Consider the following 26,784-nt stretch of genomic DNA (forward strand, 5'->3'; position numbering starts at 1 on the left):
CAAACTACGCCCATTTTACCTAATTAACTTTACTAGACTAGACGAGAGCTGAACTAAAAAGATAAAGAGTGAGGCAGGATCAAGAGAGACACTGACGACATTGCTTGTGGCTTCAGCTAACAAGATATTCATCAAAGCAAAGATCACTACAAGCTTGTGTAAGGAGAAAATATAGTGTAGTTACCTAAATGCAGTCTTGAACCCATGTTCCTGTAAGTGTATACTGTACATGTACAGCTAGCACCTAGTACCTGTACCTAGACCATTGAACCATCCAGACAATACACTGTGTTAGTGCTCAATAATTTTAGCCACTTCCCTTTAGCAACTATTAGTTTAGTATGCACACACTCTACACATTTTAATCTGTCTACTGCTATAAAAGCCATATTATTAATAGTATAGTACCATACACACACTGCCATTCATAAATGGTATTAGGGTATCTTTATAATTGGTGTGTTGCCAGTAAGGTCAATTAATGGGCAGTTTTAGTTTTGATTAGGCATGCAGTCAGTCCCTAGCTGTCTTGCAAAATTTGCCAATCTAAACCTCCCCAGATGTTTAGTCTGTAGTACCTGTCCCTATACTGACATGTACACACACAGTCGGTTGTCTTGGTTTCAATCAGCACGCATTGTGTCCTTATTGCACATAGTGCCATTATTGTAGGCAGGTGCAGTGCAGGCTAGTCACGTTGACACCGAGCTTCATGGCATGTGCTATGAATTCCCATGGAAACTAGATTCAGCTGTTTGCTGGGTGGCTTATCAGTGTTGCTTGTAACTGTATTCATTGCTGTTTTATTGACCCGTTGTATGCATCCATAATTATCATTAACTTAATTTCGTGATAGCTAATACTTAAATGGTACAGTGTATACCTATCTCAAGTACACACATAAAGGTATAGTACTGTACCTTTATGTGTGTACTTGAAGTAGGTACACAGGGTGTACAGTAGTGTACGTTATAGCCCCCACCCACGTGTGTACTTGACAATGAGGTCCCCAATGTGTATGCTGGCATGTGGATACAAGCTATTGTACTACTGTGTTGCTATGCATGCATCCACATGAATGCTTCTGACATCACAATCATGTGTAATGAATATGGTACTGGGCTACTGTCTTTGATGATTTGATGTGCAATCTAAAGTATGGTGGCCACCTTGCTGATAAAAAAGAAGATCTCTTGAGGTATCAACCCCCCCCCACCCACCCACACACACACCACACACACATCCATTGTTTGTGTCACATGATCTGTTTTTGCTGTGTGTATAGAGTTTGTTTTGACCCAACTCTAATATTTCCGACAACGTACGAGCCGTCTAGATTAACAACAGTGCTATTGACATTGCCTATGTGTACGTATAGTATGTATAAATTTAGTCCATTAATAATTATATCCCATAATTCAATCATCGTGTCATCTATTTTTAACCTGACAGTATTAGCATTAGGATTTACGGTCATTTCTCGCAATAATTATATGCAATATATGCCTACTACGTACTTCGCATGCCCTCAAGCAGATCAGGTTACAGCTGTACAAACATTCTGCTAGAGTTACGGTATTCAAAATATAAACACGTGCTAATAGTAAACTTCCATTTACAAAGTCTGTGTTTTAGTAATACGAGCTGTTTTTCGTAGCTGTGCCCTTAGGGCACTATTTCTGTTAGCTAAATTTCTATGTGCTCATTATATTTATCTTTGTGTTTAGATAATTACGTAACCTTGTTAGCTTGAGGGTAATTGAGGCAAAGAAGAGCCAAACTCTTCTGGTGGAGTATATAATTAGGTGGAATTAATCCAGTTATAGGTATAATTGTGTGTTAGATGGTGTGAACTTATCCTAGTGTTTGTCCTTTACAAAACAGTTTCCATGGTGGTAATCCCATAATATTTTGCTAATTGCCTGTGTTTATCATTTTTGAACTTGTCAGTGTGTGTGTGCTGCATCCCTATGTGTTCGTATGTAATGGACACCTTGAAGGAATGTACCTATCCTTAGATGACCTGTGAATCAGTCTGTTTCAGTGTGTACATGCGGTGTGGTGAGTTTTGACAGTCCATCAGTTTATTAATACACAGTGTGCTCGTTTGTTGATGAAAGTGTCGAGGAAGTACGTACATGAAGGTAGAGCACTTGAAAGCTTAGATGTACATCATTGTATTAGTGACGTGTTAGTGACAAGGTATTATTTGATTCAAGAATGATGTGTTTTATCTTGTCCTCTTTGATTTAAATCGTTCAACACTTCACCGCTCTTTGATGTCAGGTGATGTCATTTGTAGCGTATATCCATGACTACTTGTAGCTAGTCTGGATGTCTTATTCCCCTTGACTAAAGCATGTTTTTTTGTCAAGGGGTTGGAGACATGGCCTAAAGGAGGAGGGACTTCCCCTATTTGTGTTTCACTGTAGACTTTGGTACCTTGTGTGTATTGCTTGGTCTCCTTTCTTGCTACATGTATGTACTATACAGCCTCTGTGCAATACCCGTCACCCCACACATGCACACACACACCCCACCCCTCATACACACACCCTCACCACCCCACCCCCCCACACACACACACTCACCTTCACCCCACCCCCCACACACACACATACTCACAGGATGGCGGAGCCTTCAGACGAGGGTGACTTCCTCCAGGCTATAGAGCGTTTCACAGAGGCCATCACACTCAACAGAAACAACCACCTCCTCTTCAGCAACCGCTCTGCAGCGTACTCAAGAGTGGGCAAGTTTAGAGAGGCTCTTGAAGACGCTAAGAGATGCCACGAGCTCAAGTCAGACTGGCCTAAGGTGAGGGGGACTGTAATAGACCCAATGTGTTCCTTTGGTAATTACTTCCCTTGCTACATGTAGTAGGGGGACTGTACTTGCATGTATAGACCCAGTGTGTTCCTTCAGTAATTACATTCCTTGCTAAGGAGCTAGGGGGCTGTATTTATAAACCCAGAGTGTTCATTGATAGATAACTGCACAGAGAATGAGTGATCATCCCTTCCTAAGCAGCTAGTAGGGGGGATGAATATTTGATAGAGAAGTGTCCACCACTTTATATAGCTATAGCTCAGTGCGTAGAGTTGAGAGTGCATTTCCTATCATTGAAAGTTGTTGACAAGTAGAGGAAAGATAAGGAAACTTTTATAAAGTGATTCAATGCATGTCTTATCTGACAAGTTTGTGACAGTGTACTCTAGTATGGAATAGAAGCACAATGCTTTGCCACGTTCTGAATCACCCATTGTCGCACAAACAAGCGTATTGTAGTAACATAAGAATATTAGGAGTATTGTTTATATAAGAATAATTATAGGACTAATTACTGTATTGCCTAACACACACTTAGTGATGTTGTGACCGCCTGTTGTTATTGACTCTAGTGCCAAGTGGAGTGTTTTAGCACACCCTTCCAATGCACCCACTCACCACTATAAATACTGTGTAGTGCATCTCCACTGTTCACCCACTCACCACTGTACACTAACTACTGTGTAGTGCATCTCCACTGTTCAAGCTGACTGTCTTTGAGAGCCCATAGCTTTAGTTTGGAAGGTCCAACTTGGCATATATTTAGTAGTTGGTATGACCGGCTGTGTAACAACCCTTGACAGAAACACCTAAGTGCTATTAATAGTTTTTGTTGCGGCTAATTAATCAATTTGGAGTGACCCCATTAACACAAAGACATAACCTCTACATATGGCCAGGGTACGTTGGATGGCCTGTTGTCCATACTAGTACAGGGCTTTGCAGAATCTTTGCAACATCAACCATAAGAGTTGAGGGTTGAACATTCCTTACATATACATGGAACGCTTTGCACCACTGGTCTTCCATAATTAAAGGAACGCTCAACCCTCAACACTTTTTGAAAGATTTTTCAAAACCCTGTAGTTGGATAATAGGTATTTTAGTACATGTGAAGTGGTTGTTCTCGGCCAATTAAAGACTTTGATCTCTGCTGGTACCCATCTTTGATCTATAGTTGCCAAATGTCAGATACTTATATCGTGTTGATGATGGCCTCATATTGGCTGAGAATTCATTGCTCCACAACATGAGGCGCAAGGTCTGAGCCACTCGTGAATATACATGTAATGCAAGAAACTGGGGAGGTCAAATTAACGTAATTAATAGCATATCAGTGACTGTATAATTGTGTACATATATTATATAGACTATGCATGTACATGACACTGTGTACTAGACCCATCAATTAGTGAAGGGTATTGCCAAGTAGCTATAGCAGTTAACATTTCCTCCTTATTCATTGTGCTTCCGTCTATCCGTCTGATTGTAGACAGTATGCACTGTGAAACCTTTGTTGGATGAGTGTAGTTTGGCCATGTGTGTGCTGCTCCTAATGTGCAAAGCAGTTGTGGCCATTGTTTCATTTGTGTGTGGAATCTGAAGCACTCTTTGAACGTGACTGATCAACACCGTGTGTGTTGTGTGGCTCTATAGTTGTTTGTGCCAACGTAGCCAGCATCATCTTTGATCAGCCATAACTTTAGTTTGCCGATCCAATTTCAATCAAATTAATGCTTAGAAGTAGAGAATCAATCAAATATCATTTTTGGCCCAATTTCGGCAAAATACGCCCATGGTCATCCGCAAGAAGAAATTTTATTGTGAAATTGGAAATTGGATCACCATGTTCAAAGATGCTACTTGACTGTACATGTAGATTTATTTACAATGATGTCATACACGAGTACAATGCTCCTGACCCTGTAGTGCATTGAATACTGTTGATATCTCCTCCCCCCCTACAGAGCTACTATCGACTGGGGGTTGCCTACCAAGGCCTGGAGCGTCATGAAGAAGCCATGGTGGCCTTTGCGGAGGGCTTAGTAACAGACCCTAAACAAGCTCCAATGTTACATGGAATGACTGAGTCGATGTTGAAATCACGCTACAAAGGTACGTGTATGTTAGATCATGTGTGAACTGCTGCAAGTGTCCAGCTGTTGTTTTGGAGTGTGTAATGTGCCATAGGCAGTGTAACCATTCTTGGGTTATAATTTAAACCAAGATTAATTCAGCATACCTGGCACCTGTTTTGATTGAACTTTCTTAAGTAAACAGTGTCAAGTTTTGTCTACTAATTTTCTGCACAGTTGTCACAGTTAATGTAATTAGGCAACCACTGTTTGGCTAGTACACCATACAAGGTCCTGTGCATGTGTTGTGTGGCCTGTGTTACCAGTGTTGCCACTGCACTCATGTATGCCCTTCCTTCCACACAGGAAACTTTCAGCCTAAGTTGGAGAAGTTTGAGAGCCTCAAATTGGACAAGAATCCGTTCATCATCACCTCCGTAATCGGTCAAGAACTTCAGTCTGCAAACAAATCCGAATATGCCGTACGAATACTCGAAGCAGCTCGTGCTATCGGCACAGACAGCCTGAAACTGGAAGCCTCGCTCATGCAAGCCCTCGGGCGTGTTCACTGGTTGCTAGACAACACGGACAAGGCGTTGGAGTATATGGAGAAAGATTTAAAAATCAATGAAACACTCGGAGACGAAATTGGTTGCTGTCGAGCCAGAGACAATCTCGGAATCGCTTATTTCTCTCTGGAACGGTATGAAGACGCTATCGCTCACCATACAAAGCAGTTCAATTTGGCCCAGCAAAGAGGTGATCCTTTAGAGGTCGTGAACTCTCTTACGCGACTTGGAAATGCACTTACAAAACAAGGCAATTATCCGCACGCTATAAAGGTGTACAAAGACTCGTTAAAGGTTGCCAAGGATATCGGAGACCATAGCTTAATCGCAAGGGCTTTCAGTAACCTTGGGTGTACAGTTATGAGCAACAACGACGTGGACAAAGCAATCGTATGGCACCATCAACATTTGAACTTTGCCAAAGAAACTAGCAACAAACTAGAAGAGGCTGAAGCTTACGGACACTTGGGACACGCTTGTCATGTCAAAGGGAATTACGAACAGTCGATGATGTTTTATCAGCAACTGCTCTCTGTGGCTGTACAACTCAACAACATGACCCTCAAGGCACGAGCATACGGTGGTATGGGACATGCTAACAGAGCTATGAACAATCTATGGCATGCTCAGAGTTGTCGGGAGCAACAGTTGAAGTTATGTCGTGACATTGTGGACGATGAAGGCGAACTTGCGGCACTGAGTCACCTTGGACACATTCACAAGGCATCTGGAAAGATTTCCCAAGCCATGCAGTATTATTCCGACAGTCTTGCTCTGGCACAGAAACTCAAAGATCGACCAGCGGAAGGACGAGCATTTGCTAACCTAGGGAGTTGCCACATTGCCCTAGGCAATTACAGAGAAGCTGTGGGCTATTACGCACAAGAACTGACCATTTCCCAGGAGACAGGCAACAAAGCAAGAGAAGCCACCACCTTGGGACACCTTGGTACAGCTTATTTGGCTCTAGACGACCACGAACGAGCTCTGGAACATTTGAGAAAAAGCCTCCACTTAGCCAGGGAGATTCAGGAGCGACCTGTTGAATGTCAGGCTCTAAGCAACCTCGGAACATTTCACACCACAAACAAAGAGTATCGCGAAGCCCTTCCCCACCTAAACCAAGCGTTGAAGCTCGCACAAGAGTTGAAAGATCATGTCACTGAAAGCAAGGTGTGTCACAACCTAGGACTATGCCACGAAGCACTAGGTAACCATCAGCAAGCTGTGCACCATTACCAACACGACTTCATGGTATCCAAGGAGGCACAAGACAAAGAAGGTATGACTAAAGCTTGCGAAAAACTGATGAAAGCATATGTTGAAATGGGGGACAGAGAACAAGCTGAAATTTATCGAAAGAAACTTCACGCGATTGCAGAAGAGATACAAAACTCTTCTGGAAAATGTACATTCTGGAATCAAATTGCTGAAGATGCACTCGACTCGGGTGATTATGACAAGGCCATCGAATATTACGAGAATCTCTTGAAAGAAGCGAAGAAGGAACAGCAACAAACGTTTGAAGGCCTTGCCTACAATGGCCTCGGAAACTCGTACCTCTCTAGGGGCGATTATGATCATGCACTCAGTTATCATCGACGAGATCTGACAGTAAGGAAAGCGACAGGTGACATTGCTGGCGAATGTTTGTCATACGGAAACATGGGAGCAGCCTACAATTCTCTCACACAACACCAACAAGCGATTGATTGCTATGAGCACCAGCTAGCTCTAGCAAAACAACTCAACAATCCCATTTTCAAGACAAAGGCGTACGGATGTCTCGGTATTGTTCACCGCAACATGAAGGGGTTACAGAAAGCCTTACACTACCACCAACTCCAATTATCCAGTGCTCTCACACTCAAGGATAATATCCAAGAACAAGCAAGTGCGTATGCCAACCTTGGAGATTCATACGAAGCCATTGGAGATTATGCACAAGCGGTCAAAAACCACGATCAGCATTTGATGCGTGCACAAAGTGCCCAAAACGAGATGATGCAAATTCGAGCTCTAAGCAGTCTTGGCCGGGCACACAGAGGTCTCGGGAACCTCAGACGATCTTTGTTTTTCTTCGAGCAGCAACTTAAACTTGCCAGAAACATTGGTGATGAGTACATTGAAGCCGAGTGCTACGCCGACAAAGGTGGTCTTCAGATGTACATGGGAGAGTATACAGCTGCTCTGGAGTCATTTTCTCAACAACTGACACTTTCGAGGAGTCTAGACGATGCCTTCAGTGAGACCCTTGCTGCATGTGGCCTGGGGGAGGTACACGCAAGACTGGGAAATCATCGCGAGTCTATCGACTATCACAAACTGGATTTGCGGATATCGAGTGTAAATCGTTTCGTCGACGGAGAAGCCCGTGCCCTGGGGAACATTGCTGAGACGTACGAATCGATTGGAGAGTACAAAAGTGCCATAGAATACAGAGAGAAACAGCTAAGTGCTGCCGATCAACTTCATGACTCCTTTACAAAAGCTATTGCTTTTACCGGCCTTGGAAAGATCTACATCAAGATGAGCGATTGCAATCGAGCCATCACTCTCCTCAAGCAAGCTCTCAGTCTTGTGGTTGAGCAGACCTCTAAAGCACAAGAGGAGCAACAGACACAAACGGAAATTGAAGCAGAAGCAAAAATTCGATTCTACCTCGGTCAAGCATTCTACTATCAGTGCCATTATGATGCCGCTTTGGTCTACTTGCAAAAAGCACTACCCCTCTTCGAGCACATGAGACACAATGTTGGTCACTACGATCACGCTACGAAGCAAACCCTCTCTCACTATTCTATCCTGTTCCAAACGCTGGTCAACACACTGGTCAAACTGGGCAAAGTCGAGGAAGCTCTTGAAATGGCAGAGATGGAGAGAAATCGAGCCGTGTCCGATGTACTCATGCATAGAGAGGTGAACAGGCAGACACTGAAAGATTGTGGATTGATGAAGCAATACTCTCCCAACTCGAGTTGGATTCAAGAAGCAGTGGACACTATTCAATCACCTGTACTCTACTTCTCAGTGGCTTTGAACCACGTCTTCATCTGGCTACTTCACCCCAAGAGTGGAATTGTCCAATTTCAGAAAGTAGACATGACCGATTTCAACTTCTCTGGTGGTTCGGACACAGCTTCAGTGTACAGTGAGACAAGCTCCTCCTACATACAGCCTCTTATCGAGAGTGTAGCATCTGTTCGAGAATCACTGGGTGTGGAGCAACGTTACCGAATGGGAAAGAGCGTCAGTTCTGGAATCTCCGACGATTTCGATCTCGAGGACAATGAGTCTCTGCTGGGTTCCAATTCCAGTATTCCCATACCCCGTATGGGTGGTAGTTTGATGGGCAACCGACTTGAAGTGCCACAGGGCAAAGGGATAAAAGCGATCAACATGCAACCAGTACACGAACTTTACGATATTCTCATTCGCCCGTTGGAATACGCCCTCCCTAAGTCAAAGAAAGGAAGCTCTGGACTATCGGGCAAACTCATCATTGTACCAGACAAAGATCTCTACCTTGTCCCATTTGCACTGCTCAAGAGCGAGGGAATGAGTGAATGTTTCTACGAGCGATACAGGCTGCAATTCTCACCCTCTCTTCAATCACTTGTGCTCTCAAAATCACGCTCCAAGATGCCTCTTAGAAATGGCTCCACTTCACCAAAAGGACGTTCGAAATCTCCATCTTCTGAAAGTATGGTGTCGAATTCTGACCACTCAATGAAGGCTGGTGACTTCACTGAGCCGCTGATAGTGGCCAACCCTGCTGTACCTGCCGGACTAGGCAACTGGCAACCAATGAGGGGAATCGAAAAAGAAGCTAAGTTGATTTCAGATCTCTTACAAGTTACACCGATGATCGGAAGTAAAGCCTCGAAAGACAGACTCGTAAGAAAACTACCGCGAGCTGAAAGTGTACATTTTGCTTCACATGTGTCGTGGAATCGATGTGAGATTATTCTAGCTCCTCCCGACAACGCAGCCAGTGACTCGGAAGATTCTGAACAAAGTGGTCGATTGAGCGGAGGGTCAAAGAGTAGCCGTGGGAGAGGAGAGGGGGAGATGAACGGACTACCTGACCCCACCCAGTGCATACTGAGTGTCAGTGAGATCATGGCTATGAAGTTATCAGCCAAGATGGTGGTGGTGAGTGGAGCCCACAAGAGTGACTCTCCGAGGATGTCCTACAAAGGGCTAATGAGTCTAGCCCAAGCCTTCATATCGGCCGGTGTGGACTGCGTACTTGTTCCCCTCTGGCCCTCTGGCTATCAGGCATCGAGGCTCATGATGAACGCTTTCTATAGCAGCCTCATCTATGGTAGCCGGGCAAGCAGGGCTCTCAGATATGCTATGCAGGTGAGCACATAATCACGTTATCCTGTAATACCAGCATTGTGTACATACACTAGTCCTGTGTATGTAGCTTTAGCTAATCTGTTTACTTAATTGAGTGGCATTTTGCTTCTAGTTTACACAAGCTGTGTACATTGTACATTGTAATTGCTAATGACTTGTACTTGTGTAGATCCTATACTTGGCCCAGTCCACTGCATACTACAGTGTGCTAACGATACCCCGTCCTCCACAGGTTGTTCACACGAGCAGCAAGTACGGACACCCCACCAACTGGGCGGGCTACATGTTGGTAGGCAAGGACATTGTGCTCAGAGACAGATCAGTAGAGCTAGCGCTAAGCGTGAGGTCAATGGTTCAAGCTCCACTGGACCACCTCCTCTCAACACTGCGAACACTGCAGGCCATGGTAAGTGTGGGGGTAGGTTAAAGAAAAATAGCACAAAACCCAAACAATGTTTTGTCATTGCTTGGTAGTGTGCTATTAATGTATTTTGTCTAAAGGCTCCTAAGTTTACATTAATCCCTCTCCACAGCTGGTAAACTCAATGAAGCGTATCTCTCAATCTGAAGGCTCTGTGGAACCCAAGTACACCTCCAGAGATTCGGTAGTGTCAAAGGTCGGCTCTGTACGAGGATGGCAAGAGCTGCTAACATGTACTGGCTTTCACTTCATTGGAGCTATGAAGGAAGTCCCGGCAACCATTGTGTTTCCAGAGCACGATGACTCGGGACTGCAGAGAAAGGCACAGAAACATCTAGAGGCGTTGCTAGGCATCCCGGTCCAGTCACTGAAGGCTCTCTCCACTCTGAGCCGACACCCAGGCGTTGCTAAGGGACTACTGACCGCTGTGAGTATGTTTGTGGTCATTGTTTTGTTGTGTGCAAGTATTAGTACAGACACTGCACAAATGCTATCCTTTACCTAGTCAATAGTTGAATATGAATAGTGACCAATGTATGTACTCCTGGTACTACATAATCTCTACAAAGCTTTAATGATATCTCTCCACACACACACATGCACATGTGAGTATATAATTATGTGTGTGGTTGGTTATTGCTTTGTTGGTGCAAGTAACAAAGCTATGGCAACCTACTTACAGTGTATACGTAGTACCGTATAGCGGGTAAGTTTCGTGGGGTAAAAAATTCGTTCAACTCGAGAAACGGTAGTTTTCGTGAGTAAAAATTTCGTTTAGTCTCGTGGCTGCACGGCATTCCTACGTTCAGATAAGCCACGCCTACGATAAAAATTTCGTGGAGGTCAGCCTGCCCACGAAAATAACGAATATTTTACCCCACGAAAATTACCCGCTATACGGTAGTCAATAGCAGGAGTGTATTCATACACTCCTGTCAATAGTAATGTATGTACTACATAATCTCTCAAACGTTAGAAAGCTTAAATAATATCTCACACACACACACACACACACACACACACACACACACACACACACACACACACACACACACACACACACACACACACACACAGCTGCAACATGGCAAGGTACTACTGGACAGTCCCAACGACAGCATTCAACTCAAACTAGATAAACCTGTCTGGGCTACGTCTGGATGCAGCGAGTTCTTCCACCATCTGAACTTTGAACCCTCTAATCATTTAGACCCCCACGGCGATAGAGTGATGGTGTCAGCACCAGCTGTCAAACTAGAGAGGAAGATGCTCCACTTTGCTGCCACCTCTATCTCAGCTGTGTTCGGTGAGTTGGTCGTGACGTCAGAACTTGCATTTGAGCGCCTGCCCATCTATTTGAAATTGCATAATTATAGCTTGTTTCCACACTCTGTGATTAGATTACTGATGAGTCATATACCTATAAGTGTATAATTGTAATTGTATAATGTTCAGTCTTTTTAGTTTCCCAACAATGTGTTCTGCTTTTTAAGAGGTCATTATTATATAACAATTGGAGAATTGGTTTTTGAATTGCTTCTCTTCCTTCTTGCAGGCCCTGAGCACTTACTGGAGGGCAAAGGTTCTTTGCCTACTAAGTTGAAGACAGAACTGTTGTAGAACCTGCTAATCAATCATCCATTCCACCCTTGTGCTATAATATATATTGTTGCTCTCTGTGATGTGCATACATGTACTTCTCTTTGTGTTCATGTCAAGACAAGATTGTTTGGTCATTATGTTATCAGTGAAATGCATGTAAAGTCCAGACCTAATAAAAACTTAACTGTTGAAAGTAGGGGAAAGGTCGTCTATAATAATAAGTTTTGTTGGGTCTTCCCCTTTCAAGAAAGAGGGGTGGGGCTCAATTAATGCCCTAGCTATACTCCGAGGTCAGACCGCGGCTTGCAACTTTAGTGGGTGTGTTGGAGGTATGTTGTCACAAGTTCAGAGCTCTACTAAAGAGAAGCAAAGCAACTTGTATTCATACACTCATAAACAAGAACTGAAAGAAAGCAAGAACTGAAGATGCAGTCCTCAGAAGTGAGCTCCACCATTGTGGCACCTGCTCCTCCGCTCCATATAGTGACTCCCCTCCTCAAGAGCCGCAAGCTCTCCTCCAAGATGGGCGCCTCCGTGTGGTTGAAGCTGGAGAGTGTGCAGACATCAGGCAGCTTCAAGAGCAGAGGACTAGGACGACTCTGTCAGAAGGTGAAGCAAACGTGTATAAGTGACACCATTTAATAATTATGTTCATGTACGTAGCTGGAGCGGTGAAGCATAATTAATGTATCGGTATGTAGATTTACACATTTGCACTATTTACTCTGTCTCTCCTCTATATTATGCAGTCGGTGGCAGAGGGTTGTACTAATTTTGTCAGCTCATCAGGGGGCAATGCTGGTCTGGCTGCCGTGTTCTGTGCTCAGGAGCTGGGCATGCCTATCACAGTGGTGGTCCCAGAGCCCACACCCCCTTTCATTGTGGCAAAACTCAAGGATGAGGGAGCCACTGTAGAGGTCGTCGGAAAAGTGGGTCACTATACTCAATAGCAACTAGGAGCTGCATATATTAAAAATGAGCAGTACTAGGTGCTTATTGGCCTTTCTAGGACTCATAATAAGCTACCTGTATAAACCAGTGCATGCTATTCTGTTCCAATTACCTCATCCTGTTGATAGTAGATTGTTGACTGCATGTCTCCTATTGAGGAGAGAGTAGGATACAGGAAGTACACACACACATCCCCAGGAACCCCCACACCACATCACCCCTAGGCTAGCTGGTAGGATGTTGGTTGGTTGTATGGCCCTTAAAACATTGCAATGTTTACAAACAGTAGATCATGTGAATCTCATGACTGCCTGGTATAAATGATATATGCAATGGTATGGCAGTAATTAATTGGAGCATTTTATGTGATATTTCCTGTTGTGTGCGAATAAGCTTGTAGCATCCCACACCACACACACCACACAAACACACACCCACAACACACACACTCTTAGGCATGGGACGATGCCAATGAGAGGGCCAAGGTGATTGCCTCATCTCCTGGTAGTGTGCTCATTCATCCGTTCGACCACCCAGAGATATGGTGAGGAAAGTAGTCAACTTTTCACCTATCAAGTATTTCCCAATCTTATCTCTACAATACAATTAAAGCCTTTATTTTATAAATGCCCTCTATCGTAATAACTGATTAAGCACTTTCAATGAATTATCTGATCTTAGTAGAGGTATGACCTACTAACTTGTCTCTCTCTCTCCACAGGACCGGCCATTCTACTATTGTGGATGAGATACAGGCACAGTTGATGGGTGTGGTCCCGGACCTACTGGTGGTGGCAGTCGGTGGTGGGGGACTAATGAACGGAGTGCTTGAGGGGTTACATCGTATTGGCTGGGGGGAGATCCCCGTGGTTGCAATGGAGACTAAGGGAGCGGGCAGTCTGAATGCTTGTGCTGTGTCTGGAGAGTGGAAGCAATTGGACGCCATCACAAGGTGAGGTCATGATAGTACTGAGGGTCAATAGGGTCATGGCAAAGTTCAAGGTGCCATAATATATATGCATGTAAGTGCATAGGAGTGTATCTACAGTATAGTAAGGTCGTGTTAAAGTTTGGAGTGACACGATATTAATTTTAGTATTCATTTCTTAGGAATAATTATTATATCAGTTACAAGGTCATGGGAAAGTGAATAATACCTTTTAGCATAATTATACCCATCTAACTGTAGCCCATTATTGTTTGTATATGCATGTGCATCTCAGCACACCCACCCATCCACACACCCACACCCACACACCCCCACACTCACACACACACACCCACCCACACACACAGTGTTGCCAAGTGCCTGGGTGCCAAGCGTGTCAGCAAACGTTCCTTCGAGTGGCTCTCCCAACACAAGATACTCTCTCGAGTGGTGACAGACAAACAAGCTCTCTCAGCGTGTGTGAGGATTGCTGATGACCATCGGATCTTGGTCCCCCCTGCTTGTGGGGCAGCCATGGCAGCTGTGTACGAGGACGTGATATCAGAGGCACAGAAGAGTGGGGAGTTGCCCGATAGACTGGAGAATATCGTGGCCATTGTGTGTGGAGGCAATGGAGTCAATCTGGACTCAATCTACAAGTGGAGGGAAGAGTGCGAACTGTAGCTACTCTAATTAACAGACTGCTTCAATATAAACTTGTCTTTGCTCAGAATCTCATTCCAATTAATATTGTGTCATTACACAGTAATTAATAAATGCCACATATAATAATTACGATTCAACTTCAATCAACGTACTGCTGTTTCATTATTTGCAAACAAACTTCAATTGCCATAATAATCTATATACCACTGCATGCCCAAACAATGACACGCCAAACAAAAATGGATCGAGTACATGTAGTAGGGGGAAAAACAACCAAAAAATTCTTGGTAAAAATAAAAAGTTTATAAGTTGATTCTACAGAGTCAATAATTAATAAACTAGAGGGGGGTGGGTGGTCGTTGTGGTAACGAGTGGTCAGAGTAGGACGACTGTGTTGACGTGGGACTGGCCAATATACTCCCAGCTGCTGCTGAAGGATAAGAATAGCTCACCGTTTCTGTGTAGGATAGGAGAGAAGAAATAGATTACGTGACAATTTTGTATATATTTTTTATAATGCAAACATTGTTGGAACTCAACAATAATATTAGTAAGAGCTACACAACGATCTAACTATACCATCAGCAACGGCTTGTACCTATCAGCAACCACACACTAACCACACACCCACACTGACTCCACCCCTGTATGCTCACCAGGGAATTTATCGAAAGGGCATAGCATAACTTCAGGGACTGGTTGTCTCCCTCGTCTACTCCCTAGTGACCGTGATCGCTTCCTCCCCTTGGCTACCTCCGTGGGGTCGAGAGGAACAAAGGACTTTGACTGCATAGCATCTAATTTATCCTGAGAAGCTATCGGCCCGATGAGCTCCATAAACTTGCGGGAGAGATGGGTTCTGATGAGGGTCTTGGCGGGGGTGACACCAAGGACACGAGCTAGACTGTCAGTCGTGAACTGGACGTCCAACATCTGTGTGGGGGAGGGGGTGTGAGTCGTGATTGCTATGGCAGAAATGCGAATTATATATCATCTGCATGTAGCTTTAGATCATGTTTGCCATAAATACTGCAATCTGATTGGCTAAAGGAAGTGTTCTATCCAACTTAGAAAATCATGTAGAAAATCATGTAGCAAAAGAACATTCAAATCTGATGGCTAAATACTCACGGTTGCTATGATCTAAAATGCTTAGAGACACTGTTTAGGAAGTTTCCACATGATTTAGAAACCCTGAGGGCTAGTAGAAGCCTCACTGCGTTCAGGATACTACAACCAGCCCTTTGGGCTTCTAAATCATGTAACAATTTCCTAAGCAGTGTCTAACTATTATATAGAACAAGACACGCAGCACATCATTGATAGCACATTGGTAGCAATCAAATTTCAATGATTTTGTGGTTTTCTGAATGCTTAGGAGAAACGTAAGTATAGTTCATAGTCTCAAGACATCCCCTTCCCCCCCACACACACTCACCATGACGGCTCCATGTATCCCTGTGCCGCTCAGACCCCCCACATAGCCGTCTAGTTCAATCCCCCTCACCCACTCCTCCACATCTCCCGCTGACCAATGCAGCAACTTGTTAGAGCCGTGACTCCGCCCAGAGCTAGAGTTCTTCATGTAGCCACCGTTGTAGCCACACATCCTGAGAGGAGGGGAGATAGTTAGTTATGAGCTGGACAACGGCTATTACTGTAACAGTGTTAAATAGTTATAGCAACACAGGCCTGCCGCCCTGAGGGACACATAATAAGCACGTGACAACAACGCTAGAATCAGATAGTGCAATAACAAAAGCTGTACAACACTCCGCCATTAAATAATTATGCAAGCATGATCAATCCTACGCCCATACTAGTACACACCCTCTAATCACCTCAACGCTTGTATGGCTCTCTGGATGCTGACAACGTGAAAGGGAGTGTTAACCTCCAACAAATTGAGATCATCCATCGTGATAACATTCAACATACGGCCGTCAAATCGAGCATCCTGAAATGTCCTCTGATACTGCGGCAGCCCGATGTCACACAGCCATTGCCCCACCCAGTTATGATCAAGACCCCCCACAGAGCTAGGGAATTCTCTGAGAGCATCCTCCACAGCCAGACGAAGCTTCTTACAGTGCAGAGTGCTCACAATACCCATACGCTGTGTGTGTGTGTGTGTGTGTGTGTGCAGTGGAATAATTATAGTAAATGGAAAAATAATTGCAAAAACTAATTTTCAAATTAAAAACTTGGCAAACAAAAAAGTAGCAAACTCACCACAAAGTCTATGTTGCCTTGACGACTGACCATCCCAGCGAGAGCCTCCCCTGTCAGCAGGTTCTGAGTGACAAGGTCACCATACACATCCAGTCCAATACTGGAGAACCACTCACACACACCCTCACAGCTCAGGGAGTAAAAGGCAGACGCTCGAGAACTGAAGGGGGGGAGGGGGCAGGGATAAAGAGCTTTCAAAAAGTAGGGCCCGAGTAATCACTGATTTAAGCACACCATTTGTAGCACTGTCAAACAGCTACTAAATACATATTTTAGCTTTGAAATTGGATGTTCCTAACACAAGTTATAGATCAAGTTAGCTCCAAAACACCTACACTTACACGGTGACATGCCTTAGCAACAGTTGCTATGCATTCTCACTCACTTGACTGGTTTGACGGGAGAAGAGGTATCTTGCACCTCCTCCACAGACGCTGCTTTAGCCTTCTTTTTGAACTTCCGAGCCAGAGCTCTGAAGCTACTTTTACGAGTAGGGCCGTTAGTGTGCTTGTCTGATTGAGGGGGGGCATCAATAGTCACCCTTCGTTGCTTGCCATTCCCAGTGGGCGGGGCCTGGAGTCCAGCCTGGAAGACGTGACATCACACACTTTAATACACACTAACAGAACAAACACTTGGGCAATGCAAAAAATAATAATCGCAAATTTTCACTTTTAATCGTCACCTTTATTTCACTGTGCAGTTGTCTCACTTCAACTGAAAAGGACAAAATGATTATTGCATTAGTTAGTTAGTTAGTGATATCACATGATGTGAAAGGCATGACCTATTATCTATTGCCCAAATACTGCATTGAGAAACAGACCCAGCTGTCAACCAGCAATGTCAACAAGCAATAATAAACTCTCCAGAAATATGGTTAGCCATGGCAACAGTACATCACATGCAAGGTTTTTACTGTAACAGTACCACTGAAATTCCCCCTGCAAACCTGAAACTCATATAGTACCATAACATAAGGCTTCGAGAAAGCTTTGTCAGCTGTACATATCACAGTGGAGTAAGCTGTACCGCTGAGTACCCTTGCTAGATAGAGCTGCACACACAGGCAGGCAGGCACGTACCTTCCTTAGTGTGTAGTGTGGCCTTGGTGAGTCTCAGCTCTTCACTCAGGCTTCTGATGTGCTCCTCTTTCTCAATCACTCTGCACTCCAAATCAACTACCTAGCAACGATAAGCATACCATGAGATCATGAGATGGTAAGATTAATTTTGTCTATTAATTCTAACATTTTTGAATAGGTATCTAAAAGGCCATGTTTTCGGTAGCACAAGATTAAATAACGCCAAAGTTATTTTCATGAAGCTACAAAAGCTATTGAAGCAGTACGTTACAAATAACAATGTTATGTATACAGTATAATACTTCATACTAGGTTGTCAACAATCTCTAACCTTTGAACTCAGTTTCTCTCTGTCGTTGTTTAGAGCCTCCAGTTGCTGCTGCAGCGAGACCACTTGTTTCAGTAGCTCACTCTTGTCCTCACGAAGCCTCTCAAGTTCTACCGTAGAGCTCTACAAATATATAAATATACTCCTATGAGCTTTGTGCCACACATGATAGTGTTAAACAATGAACTTTAAGGGAATATTCGTAATAAATGATCACTTCCTATACCAAAGGAAACCACAGTAGCTGCACAATTAGCGACCTCACGATACTTGATACATAACAGTAAATTAATGTGAAACCAAAATCCATGACATATATACATGCCTAGCTCGTAATGAAATATCGGTCTGGCACGCTTCATAAACATTACAGGAAGGGTTCCTACCACCAATGCAAATACTTGTACCACCTAGACTAAACTATGTGTATACATAATTCAATATTTATATAACCAGTGTAACAAGCAACCCCTCACCTGTCTCTTGCTGCTCAACCATGTGACTATCGTCTCTCTGGTGTTAACGGGAATGAGGTCCTTTGGGTGACCTTTGACTTCTTCCCCTCTTGTCTCGTCCCAAGAATTCATCTTCTCACTGAGCAGTGCTGCCTGCTCTACTATCGCCCTGACAACGGGGTCGTTGACCAATGAGACTTCAATAAGCTCGCTCGGAGGTCTGAAACAGAAGGTGTTTGTTTAGTAACACACTAACATGACAACGATCCAATAATCACATTCATTGTTGCATGCTTCAGTTAGCTAGCTGCATGTACGTAGGCCATGTACTGAAATTATTATACATATCATGAAGCTGGTCAAATGGTTACAGCTAGCTATAATGCACACCCAGCCTGGACTTATTACTGGACATATCCTCACTGGACCTATCACACACACAGACAGCTACTAGCTAGGTGCTAGGTACCTGTAGTCTCCAATGAGACCGTCCATTCTAGCAAGAGCATCTGCCAGTAGTTGCGAGTTCTGCTCGTGTAGTGTCTTCTGATCATCTTCTGTGATCTCAACAGTCGGTACATTGAAGGAAATGGTCTCCGCCATCTCTGTCTAGAGTCTATATAGTCCACTGTTCAGTTGATCTTGTTCTTCACACCAGCTGTATTATAATTATTATGATGACACGGAAGTTTAGGTTGTGGCGGTACTAATCTATTCCACGTGGGTGTGATACCTGATCTATTAACGACCACTACCCATAAAAGTGTGTCAAAGTAATTCCCTCAAAATAGGCAAAATTATCTTGGCGCGGCTTAGCCCCGAGTTTAACAAATCTTATGATGTCAAACGACGTTGTGTTCAAAATTCCCATTGTCCCCGCCCATTAATTAACACATAAAAGACTACATACAATCACATTAAATAAACAACACTAGATACACATAATCACAACAGTTTATGCACACGAGCACATGCACACAAACAACACATATAAAAGTAATCCTACAACAAGCAATCTACACAGAACCAACTGGCTGTATGCACCAACATCATACAGATCAGTCAGTGTAAGGGTCAAAACATAATACAGAATCTTTGGTTGTCATGTGTTGTGTCGAATAGGTGTAAGTCTGTGATGTCAAGAGCCTAAAGTTTTGAGCTAGATAGGTCAACGACACTCCCATACTTTAACAGTCTGATCCACACTGCCTGTGACCACGTATGGGCCTGACTTGTGGAAATCTGGACGAGGAGACACAGAACAAATATAATATTAACAGTGTGTACAGTAAAATCTTAGATACACAATCTCAAACAAGATAAATTCTTTCTATATTGTACATTATACACACAATTCAATATACAGTGGCACTGCACAGCACTATGAATATTCACTCACCCAGTGAAGTTACAAAATGAGCGTGTGCGTCTAAAGTTTTTTGGCAGCGTTGGTTCTTATAGTCCCAGATTCGTATTGTTTTGTCATCTGATACACTAACGATCACCTTCCCACCGCCAGGGTGAAAGGTCAGCCCGCGAACCCAGTTGTCATGACCAACCTAGACGGGGGGGATACAATCGTAAGGTTACACCTACATGAACATGCATTATTATATTATACATGCAAGACAACAGTGAATGCACACACACACACAAAACAGCCACTATAGAGAGAGTATAGAGAGTAGAGAGGTGGAGGACTTGCCAGTGTTAATAGACAGACTCCTGTTAATGCGTCCCATAGTTTAATGGTCTTGTCTCTAGAGCCAGAGATTAGGAAGGGGCCTGGAGTGGGACCACCTTTCTTGTTCTAAGAGGAAGGAAGGAGACATAGTTACAACATCTGCTTTCAATATTGTCAGTGTGCAATATATATAATAGTACAAATGAGTACATGCACATAAGGGTACATGCCAATAGCTAGGTATGCACATGACAATGTGAATTACAACTGTACTTTAGATAAAAAGACAGTACTAACTCTTGAAGGCAAGAACAGACTAAGAACCATGACTTACCTCAATACCACAGGTCTCTGCAATGTGTGGAAGAGCTACATCGGGGGCCCAAGCGACAGCCTCTACCACGTGTTCATGACCTCTCAGCTCAGCCTTGCACTCTTTGGTAGAGGCCACCCATACTCGAACAGTCTATAGGGATGGAGGGTATGAACTCACAGGGTACAGTATAGTAACAACACAATGGAGCTTAGAACGCATTAATCAATGCACACAATCACACATCACGATTGTATGACAAATCTTAGATATCATAAATATAAATGCTTGTTTGGAATACAACAGCAGACAGAAACTGACCTGATCGTTGGAGCAGGTAGCCAGGAGCGACCCATCTGGACTCACTCTGACCTCCCTTACCCACTCTCTGTGACCTACGTATGTCTTCACACAATACCTGGAGAAAGGGGAAACACATATTCGTTAAACACATTCATTGGGCAATTTCACAAAAACCACGTTGATTATGTTGTGTGTACACCTGTCAATCTCTCTACACTAAGCTGCAGTCATTCAAGTGCAGAGAACAATAAAATGGTATGTGGTAGCAAATTAGATTCCTTATATGGACACAACAGCAGCTGCCTAGCAACCAACACTAAGAGGTGAACACATTCCTTACCCGGTAGCCACCTCCCACATTTTGATAGTTTTGTCACGAGAACAGGACACAATGAAATCTCCTGAGGGCATGAAGCACACTGATGAGACGTTGTGGTCGTGACCTTGGAGGGTTCGAACACACTCATACGTAGTGAAGTCCCACAGTCGAATAGACATGTCCGCTGAACAAGACGCTAGAGGAGGAGGGCAAAGGGGGGGGCATTAACTTTTTAACACCACACACAGTTATTACAGTGTACAATAATTATATGTACATTGTTAAAGCAGGAAGCCTATTTATTTACCTCTAGGCTAGTCTAAGACTAAGGGGGACACAAACACTGAGTGTCTGAACACATGTAGTGTGTACCTAATACTTTTCCTGTGTGATCGAAAGCGAGATCCTGTACAGCATCAGTGTGTCCTTTCAACGTCCTCTCAAAGTCCCCCGTCTCATAATCCCACACCTGCACACAGTGTTACATAGATATAGCACAGCACACTTGACATAATAATATTATGTACACAAGTTGGTCCTTTGAATCTATTGAAGCTTTAAACAGCCCCTCACCACAAACAGGTGTAGGGTAAAATATTAGACGCAGGCATACCTTGATGGTGGCATCTTCAGATGATGATACAGCCAAACTATAGACTGGGTGGAACACCACTCTAGTGACAGGGGCACGATGACCAGTCAGCTCGTACCTGGAGGGAAAAAAACACTATTGGCTAGCACGTAATAATGTCACACTGGTACAACTACACAACAGGGTCCCACCCTGACCACAAGCAACACCACACATCCTGTCTACTATACAACACCAAAGGAGGTTCAACATGTATGCACGAATCACTACAAGTTCAGTGCATTGATTCCACAAGGGTCATGAACTCGGTACCTTTCTGGCGGTCTTGGTATCCAATCGGTGGCTAATCTTGTTTTCCGAGTGGCTCCACCTTCTACTACCTCTTTCTGTATCTCAGACAGTTTTTGTTCAAGGTCCATTACTTTCTTTTGTAGTCTGATAACAGACGTCCATTTCTTCTCCAGGAGACCAGCATACTTAGAGTTGGGAGCACTGGGGGCCTATACATATACAGAGGGAAAACACTGTAAGTTAAGCACTCTATAATTATACTTAGAAGTATAATTATGGTGGGAGCTTTAGATACACATTTTCCTGGGATACAGGTGCAGTTGCCAAATGGCTAGAGACACAGTACATGTGAGAGCTCACTCACCACGTCGGCCTCTTTCCTGAAGCACTCGACACTCTCGTGGAATCCTTGTGAGTGAAAGTACTCGGCAATCGCAGAGTTGCTGTGTGTGTGTGTGTGTGTGTGTGTGTGTGTGTGTGCATGTGTGTGTTAGGGTGATTGTAACCTTGCTATGTCTACACACATGAGTATGGAGTGCCAAGAACTAACTCTGACTAATTAACCAAATTCCACAATTGAGGTATGCACATGTACGACAAAGAGAGCTCTAAATATGGGGTAAGGACAATTCTAACAAAACCACATTGACCCGGTCCAGGGAACAGAGCAAGTCCCTCAATCAGGTCAGGAAATAGAGAGGTTCATGTATGTGGGAAAACAGTTTAGTGTGTACACAGATCGCAGTATTGCTCATTGACTTCGCCCTAGGTATTGCTTAATCCTAATTTGTATGACTTCATTATGAAATCACTATGTGTGTTTGCAACTACCAGAGATGCTAACCAAACACGCACTATTCAGTACCCCTATAAAGTAACTCTAGAACACCAGGCTACCGTACGAGTGTGTTGTATTAGAGGGATTCTACTAGGGATAAACTTACAGTTCTGTCTTTTGCCGAGTAGAGAGGGTCACCTTAGAGTTGCTCATCTTTTGCTCATTCCTGTAGTGGCCATAGGTCATAGTAAAAATGCCACAGCATAAACACACTGAACACACTGCATAGGATATAGTTGTAAGAGGACCTATAACGTATACTGTACGAGGCTACAGTGGTATCGATGGGTACTAAAGCTATTACATGCCTAATCACACATCAGTACTAGGCAAGCTTCAACGTAACGGCTGACAAGCTACATTGACCAGCCATGTTAGAATTGTATGGGCCAGGAGACGTACATGTACATGACTCAGTGGTGACCAGATGGTGGTGACAGATGCACTCATAGGCTACCACATAAGCACTCTACACACACAGCTATCCTCCATACACTCACCTACTATAATAAAGCTTATTCCTATGAGTATAGGCCTTTCCTCTCAATGACTTGAGCTTCTCTTGACAACACACACACAAAGGACCCCCCTGAAGGTACTATCTCAGACCACAGACACTCTCCAGGCTGTACAAGGGGCCGTACGATAAAATAGGAGCTATAAACTGCTTCAAAGATACTCTAGTTCAGCTGGCTAATTCAAAATCTATTTCTCACACAATCTGCCATATTGTTGACTCACATGATATTCTCCTTTGCCAGCTGTGCGCATGCGCGTTCCCTCCCACCCACGTGGAATGGAGTCCACTAAGAGTGATAAGGTTACAACTACTACAGTGAAGTCCTGTGAGCATCAAGCCTTGAAGGAATGTCTGGATAGAAACCAAGGCAACAAAGACAAATGTGAGAAGGAGTGGCTGGAATTTCAGAACCTTTGCTCCAATAATAAAAAGTGAGTTGCTGTCAATATAAACTGTGGGTCTTGATTTATGTTAATTGATTTTTATATACCAATCACTTCAGGCTTGCTGCTCAGGGTAAACTGTCTCTGCCGAAGTAGAAACGATGCTACGATTGGGGTCATTGAGAGGATTGTATCGACGACGGTCGTTGTTAGTGCCACGCCCCCTTTTGTCCAACTCCCAACTCTCTGTACGAGTGATTACAAATCAACCATTAATACAAGAACCTCCAAAGAATGTTTTGCAACGAGCTCAAAAATTCATCCGAGACAATCCGTACACTAAATTCTCTCTGAGTATTGTTGCCATACTATTCGGTGTGAGTGGAGGCATAGAATTGTACAGGCGAATGAAAGCCAAGAGAAGTCCTGCTGTCGGTATCTACCCTCCGAAAGTGGGTCACCTTACAATACAAAGAACTGAACTATTGGATAATATCGATTCCCTAGTGAACAAAGTCAAGAAGCAAGAAGCAGGCCCGCCCGTTCTCTACCTTACTGGCGATGCAGGTGTTGGAAAGAGTGAAGTGGCTCATCAGTATGCAGTGCATTTTGCTAACAATTGTACCAAATGGTTTGGACTTCGTGCACAAACTCCCGTCATTCTGTACATTAATGGTACTTGTCTGGAAACTTTGGAATCAACACTGAGAGAGGCCGCATTTGGAATGGGCGTTCAAGACAAAGACTTGACACTGAGTTCCATAGATTCTCCTGTGATGGAAAGACTTGCTATTCTGTCAGTAGCTGTTCGAAGCAAGCTAAAGGAAAAGAAATTGCCGTGGCTGATAATCGTGGATAGTTTGCAAAGTGAAACAGTTCCCGGGTATAAAGCAGTTTTTCTTGATGAACTGAAAGAAACGAGAAATTCGGTGGAAACAGAGCATGTCTCGTGGAAGGATCTTGATGGTGTCGTGCTAACGATTGCTAAGAAGCTGGACGAAAGCTTACCTCAGAACAGTGTTCTCCATATCCCCAAACAGTAAGAGCATTATATATATAAACGTGTACAGTGTTCACATTCTCTCTCCTACAGAATGACATCAGTTGAGGGCCTTGATCTACTCTCCCAACTAACTGGACTCGATTCAAAAGAGGAGGAGATTGTTCAACTACTCGACAGCCTTCATTACCATCCTCTGGCCATTTCTCTGTGTGCTGCCACTGTTAAAATCTATCAGTCATTTGTGGACAGTCAACCTGATCCTTCCAGTTCCAACGTGATCACCACCTACCATGAGCTGCTTAAGGAACAATTTTCAGGGGATGTTTTGAACACTGCAATGTCATTGTATTTTGAAGCTGCCGTCACTGACGAACGATTTCGACATGCCTTTGATCTTCTCGGATCATGTGACCTGACACGTCCTCTTCCTGTGTGTGTCATCTCTCGCCACTTATCGTCTCCTTTCTACCAGATACCCCCAGAGAGCCTGGCCCCGCCCCCTGTAGATGCAGCCATTCAAATGCAGAAACTGACCGGAATCAATCCGAATGATGCCTCGTTTTTCACTCAACTCAAAGCCATGCTCCCGTTTGGAAACAGCGGCCCTTCAACGAGTGACATAGCAGCTGTGCTAGCTACCAGCGAGGACCCTGTGAGCTACCTACGAGAGTGTCCGCTGCTCAGTTTCAAGTCTTATCGGAGGGTTGGGTTCGAGTACGTACAAGTCCACCAATCATCTCACGATAGTCTTTCCTCTCTGTTCACGAAGTACACAGTCCCCAAACTGAATCTCGATGGCCTGGCAAATGAAGAGGCACGATTCAATAGATCTACGTGGTTTCGTAGCTATCGCACCTTCAACCCTCAGCAAGCACTGGTCGACTTTCACCGCTCACTACCCGGGATATCTGAGCCTGGCGTTTTGACCAGAGACGATTTCGACAAACTCTCATCTATTTCAACTACCACTACCGGTACAAAATCATCTGAGAAAACTACTTCAGACTATCTGGAATACCAACACTTAGTGTCTCATTATCACAGAGTTGTGGGGACACTTTCGGATGAGGTCAAAGCGGCAGACAACGATGCTGGTGACACGTTGGCACGGCGATACCTCTACCCCCAAATCAAGTACGTCAGTGATTACCCTCACCTGTCTGATACTGGCCGTATGCTGTGTCTGTACGATCAAACTGCTATCAAAGCTTCTCTGTCTGTGTCAAGTTTTCAAGAATCGATGGCAAAGCTGAAACAAGTTCTCAGCCATCAAAAGTCAATGTTTGGAGAAAAAAGTCAAGCTGTTGCCCTGACACTAGTGGATATGGGAAACTTGAACTATTCTGTCAATAATCTCTCAGAAGCAAAGAACTTTTTGGAGTCATCGTTACGAGTTTATGGAAGCATCACGACAAAACAAGCTACTAAAAATTTCCCACTTGAGATTGGAGCTGCGTACAGCTCGCTTGCTTTAGTCTGTAGTGCTCTGAACGAGAAACAACGTTGTAAAGAACTATTAGAACAAGCTCTCGCAGCCTACCAGACAATGCCACCGGAAGGGGTGGTCTCAAAACGACAAAGAAAGCTCGTCTGCAGTTGTCTAACTGATGTTGCCCATGCCTACCTGTCACTAGGAGACGTAATGATGGCCAAGAAATATATAGACTTGTCGATTTTGGCCCACAAGAACTTGTACCTCGAGGGTCACCCCGAGAGTGTGAGGGCGTTGAACGTTAGTAGTATTGTGTACTCGTTGCTAGGTGACAAGCCGGAGAGTGCTCGGCTGAGAGGGGAGGCGGGTAAGCAGCAGGCACACTTGAATGCTCACCCGCTAGTGGCTTGAATAATGTGTGTATTCTGTGTAGCTGTGTGAATGTATGCATGTCATTCATTAGTAGTTATTTGTGTTAGTTGACGTCAATAGAAGAATGTTGTATACTGTATTTTTGTTATTCAAAAAGTTATTGAGTAAATAATTACATTCTATAGCTAGCTAATAATAATAAATGTAACCTTTTGATTAGACACTCTT

General features: G+C 43.8%; 6 protein-coding genes across 7 annotated transcripts in view; 3 read left to right on the forward strand and 3 right to left on the reverse strand.

The window, feature by feature from the left end:
- Positions 1-26,784, reverse strand: part of LOC135339652 (serine/threonine-protein phosphatase 6 regulatory ankyrin repeat subunit B-like) — a gene marked incomplete in the record, with an annotated part of 1,209,744 nt that overhangs the window by 403,563 nt on the left and 779,397 nt on the right.
- LOC135339630 (tetratricopeptide repeat protein 28-like) lies at positions 5-12,000 on the forward strand. The gene is made up of 8 exons (XM_064535784.1): positions 5-158; positions 2,628-2,817; positions 4,797-4,944; positions 5,271-9,838; positions 10,071-10,244; positions 10,372-10,686; positions 11,337-11,565; positions 11,815-12,000. The coding sequence occupies exons 2-8, from the start codon at positions 2,629-2,631 to the stop codon at positions 11,877-11,879; spliced, it is 5,688 nt and encodes a 1,895-aa protein (XP_064391854.1). The 5' UTR covers positions 5-158; position 2,628; the 3' UTR covers positions 11,880-12,000.
- On the forward strand, positions 12,167-14,558 carry LOC135339744 (serine dehydratase-like). The gene is made up of 5 exons (XM_064536007.1): positions 12,167-12,470; positions 12,611-12,790; positions 13,268-13,356; positions 13,534-13,764; positions 14,109-14,558. Exons 1-5 carry the CDS (start codon positions 12,288-12,290, stop codon positions 14,422-14,424), a joined length of 999 nt encoding a protein of 332 aa, XP_064392077.1. The 5' UTR covers positions 12,167-12,287; the 3' UTR covers positions 14,425-14,558.
- LOC135339677 (liprin-beta-1-like) lies at positions 14,590-19,213 on the reverse strand. Its single transcript, XM_064535909.1, has 11 exons — positions 18,976-19,213; positions 18,528-18,726; positions 18,055-18,174; positions 17,724-17,823; positions 17,324-17,355; positions 17,024-17,223; positions 16,639-16,798; positions 16,248-16,522; positions 15,845-16,016; positions 15,063-15,339; positions 14,590-14,863 (listed from the first exon to the last, which is right to left on the reverse strand). The coding sequence occupies exons 1-11, from the start codon at positions 19,107-19,109 to the stop codon at positions 14,745-14,747; spliced, it is 1,788 nt and encodes a 595-aa protein (XP_064391979.1). The 5' UTR covers positions 19,110-19,213; the 3' UTR covers positions 14,590-14,744.
- On the reverse strand, positions 19,400-23,615 carry LOC135339710 (lissencephaly-1 homolog). 2 transcript variants are annotated; one of them, XM_064535956.1, is made up of 12 exons: positions 23,351-23,615; positions 22,953-23,012; positions 22,373-22,451; positions 22,030-22,217; positions 21,739-21,835; positions 21,498-21,594; positions 21,147-21,321; positions 20,825-20,921; positions 20,525-20,656; positions 20,212-20,316; positions 19,906-20,065; positions 19,400-19,748 (listed from the first exon to the last, which is right to left on the reverse strand). In XM_064535956.1, exons 2-12 carry the CDS (start codon positions 22,997-22,999, stop codon positions 19,675-19,677), a joined length of 1,251 nt encoding a protein of 416 aa, XP_064392026.1. In that variant the 5' UTR covers positions 23,000-23,012; positions 23,351-23,615; the 3' UTR covers positions 19,400-19,674. The 2 variants fall into 2 exon arrangements, with proteins under 2 accessions (XP_064392026.1, XP_064392025.1); XM_064535955.1 differs by having other exon boundaries at positions 23,347-23,615.
- On the forward strand, positions 23,632-26,716 carry LOC135339665 (uncharacterized). The gene is made up of 3 exons (XM_064535896.1): positions 23,632-23,797; positions 23,869-24,788; positions 24,843-26,716. Exons 2-3 carry the CDS (start codon positions 23,911-23,913, stop codon positions 26,593-26,595), a joined length of 2,631 nt encoding a protein of 876 aa, XP_064391966.1. The 5' UTR covers positions 23,632-23,797; positions 23,869-23,910; the 3' UTR covers positions 26,596-26,716.

The sequence above is a fragment of the Halichondria panicea genome, chromosome 8 (assembly GCF_963675165.1).
Source record: "Halichondria panicea chromosome 8, odHalPani1.1, whole genome shotgun sequence".
In the NCBI taxonomy this organism is placed as follows: domain Eukaryota; kingdom Metazoa; phylum Porifera; class Demospongiae; order Suberitida; family Halichondriidae; genus Halichondria; species Halichondria panicea.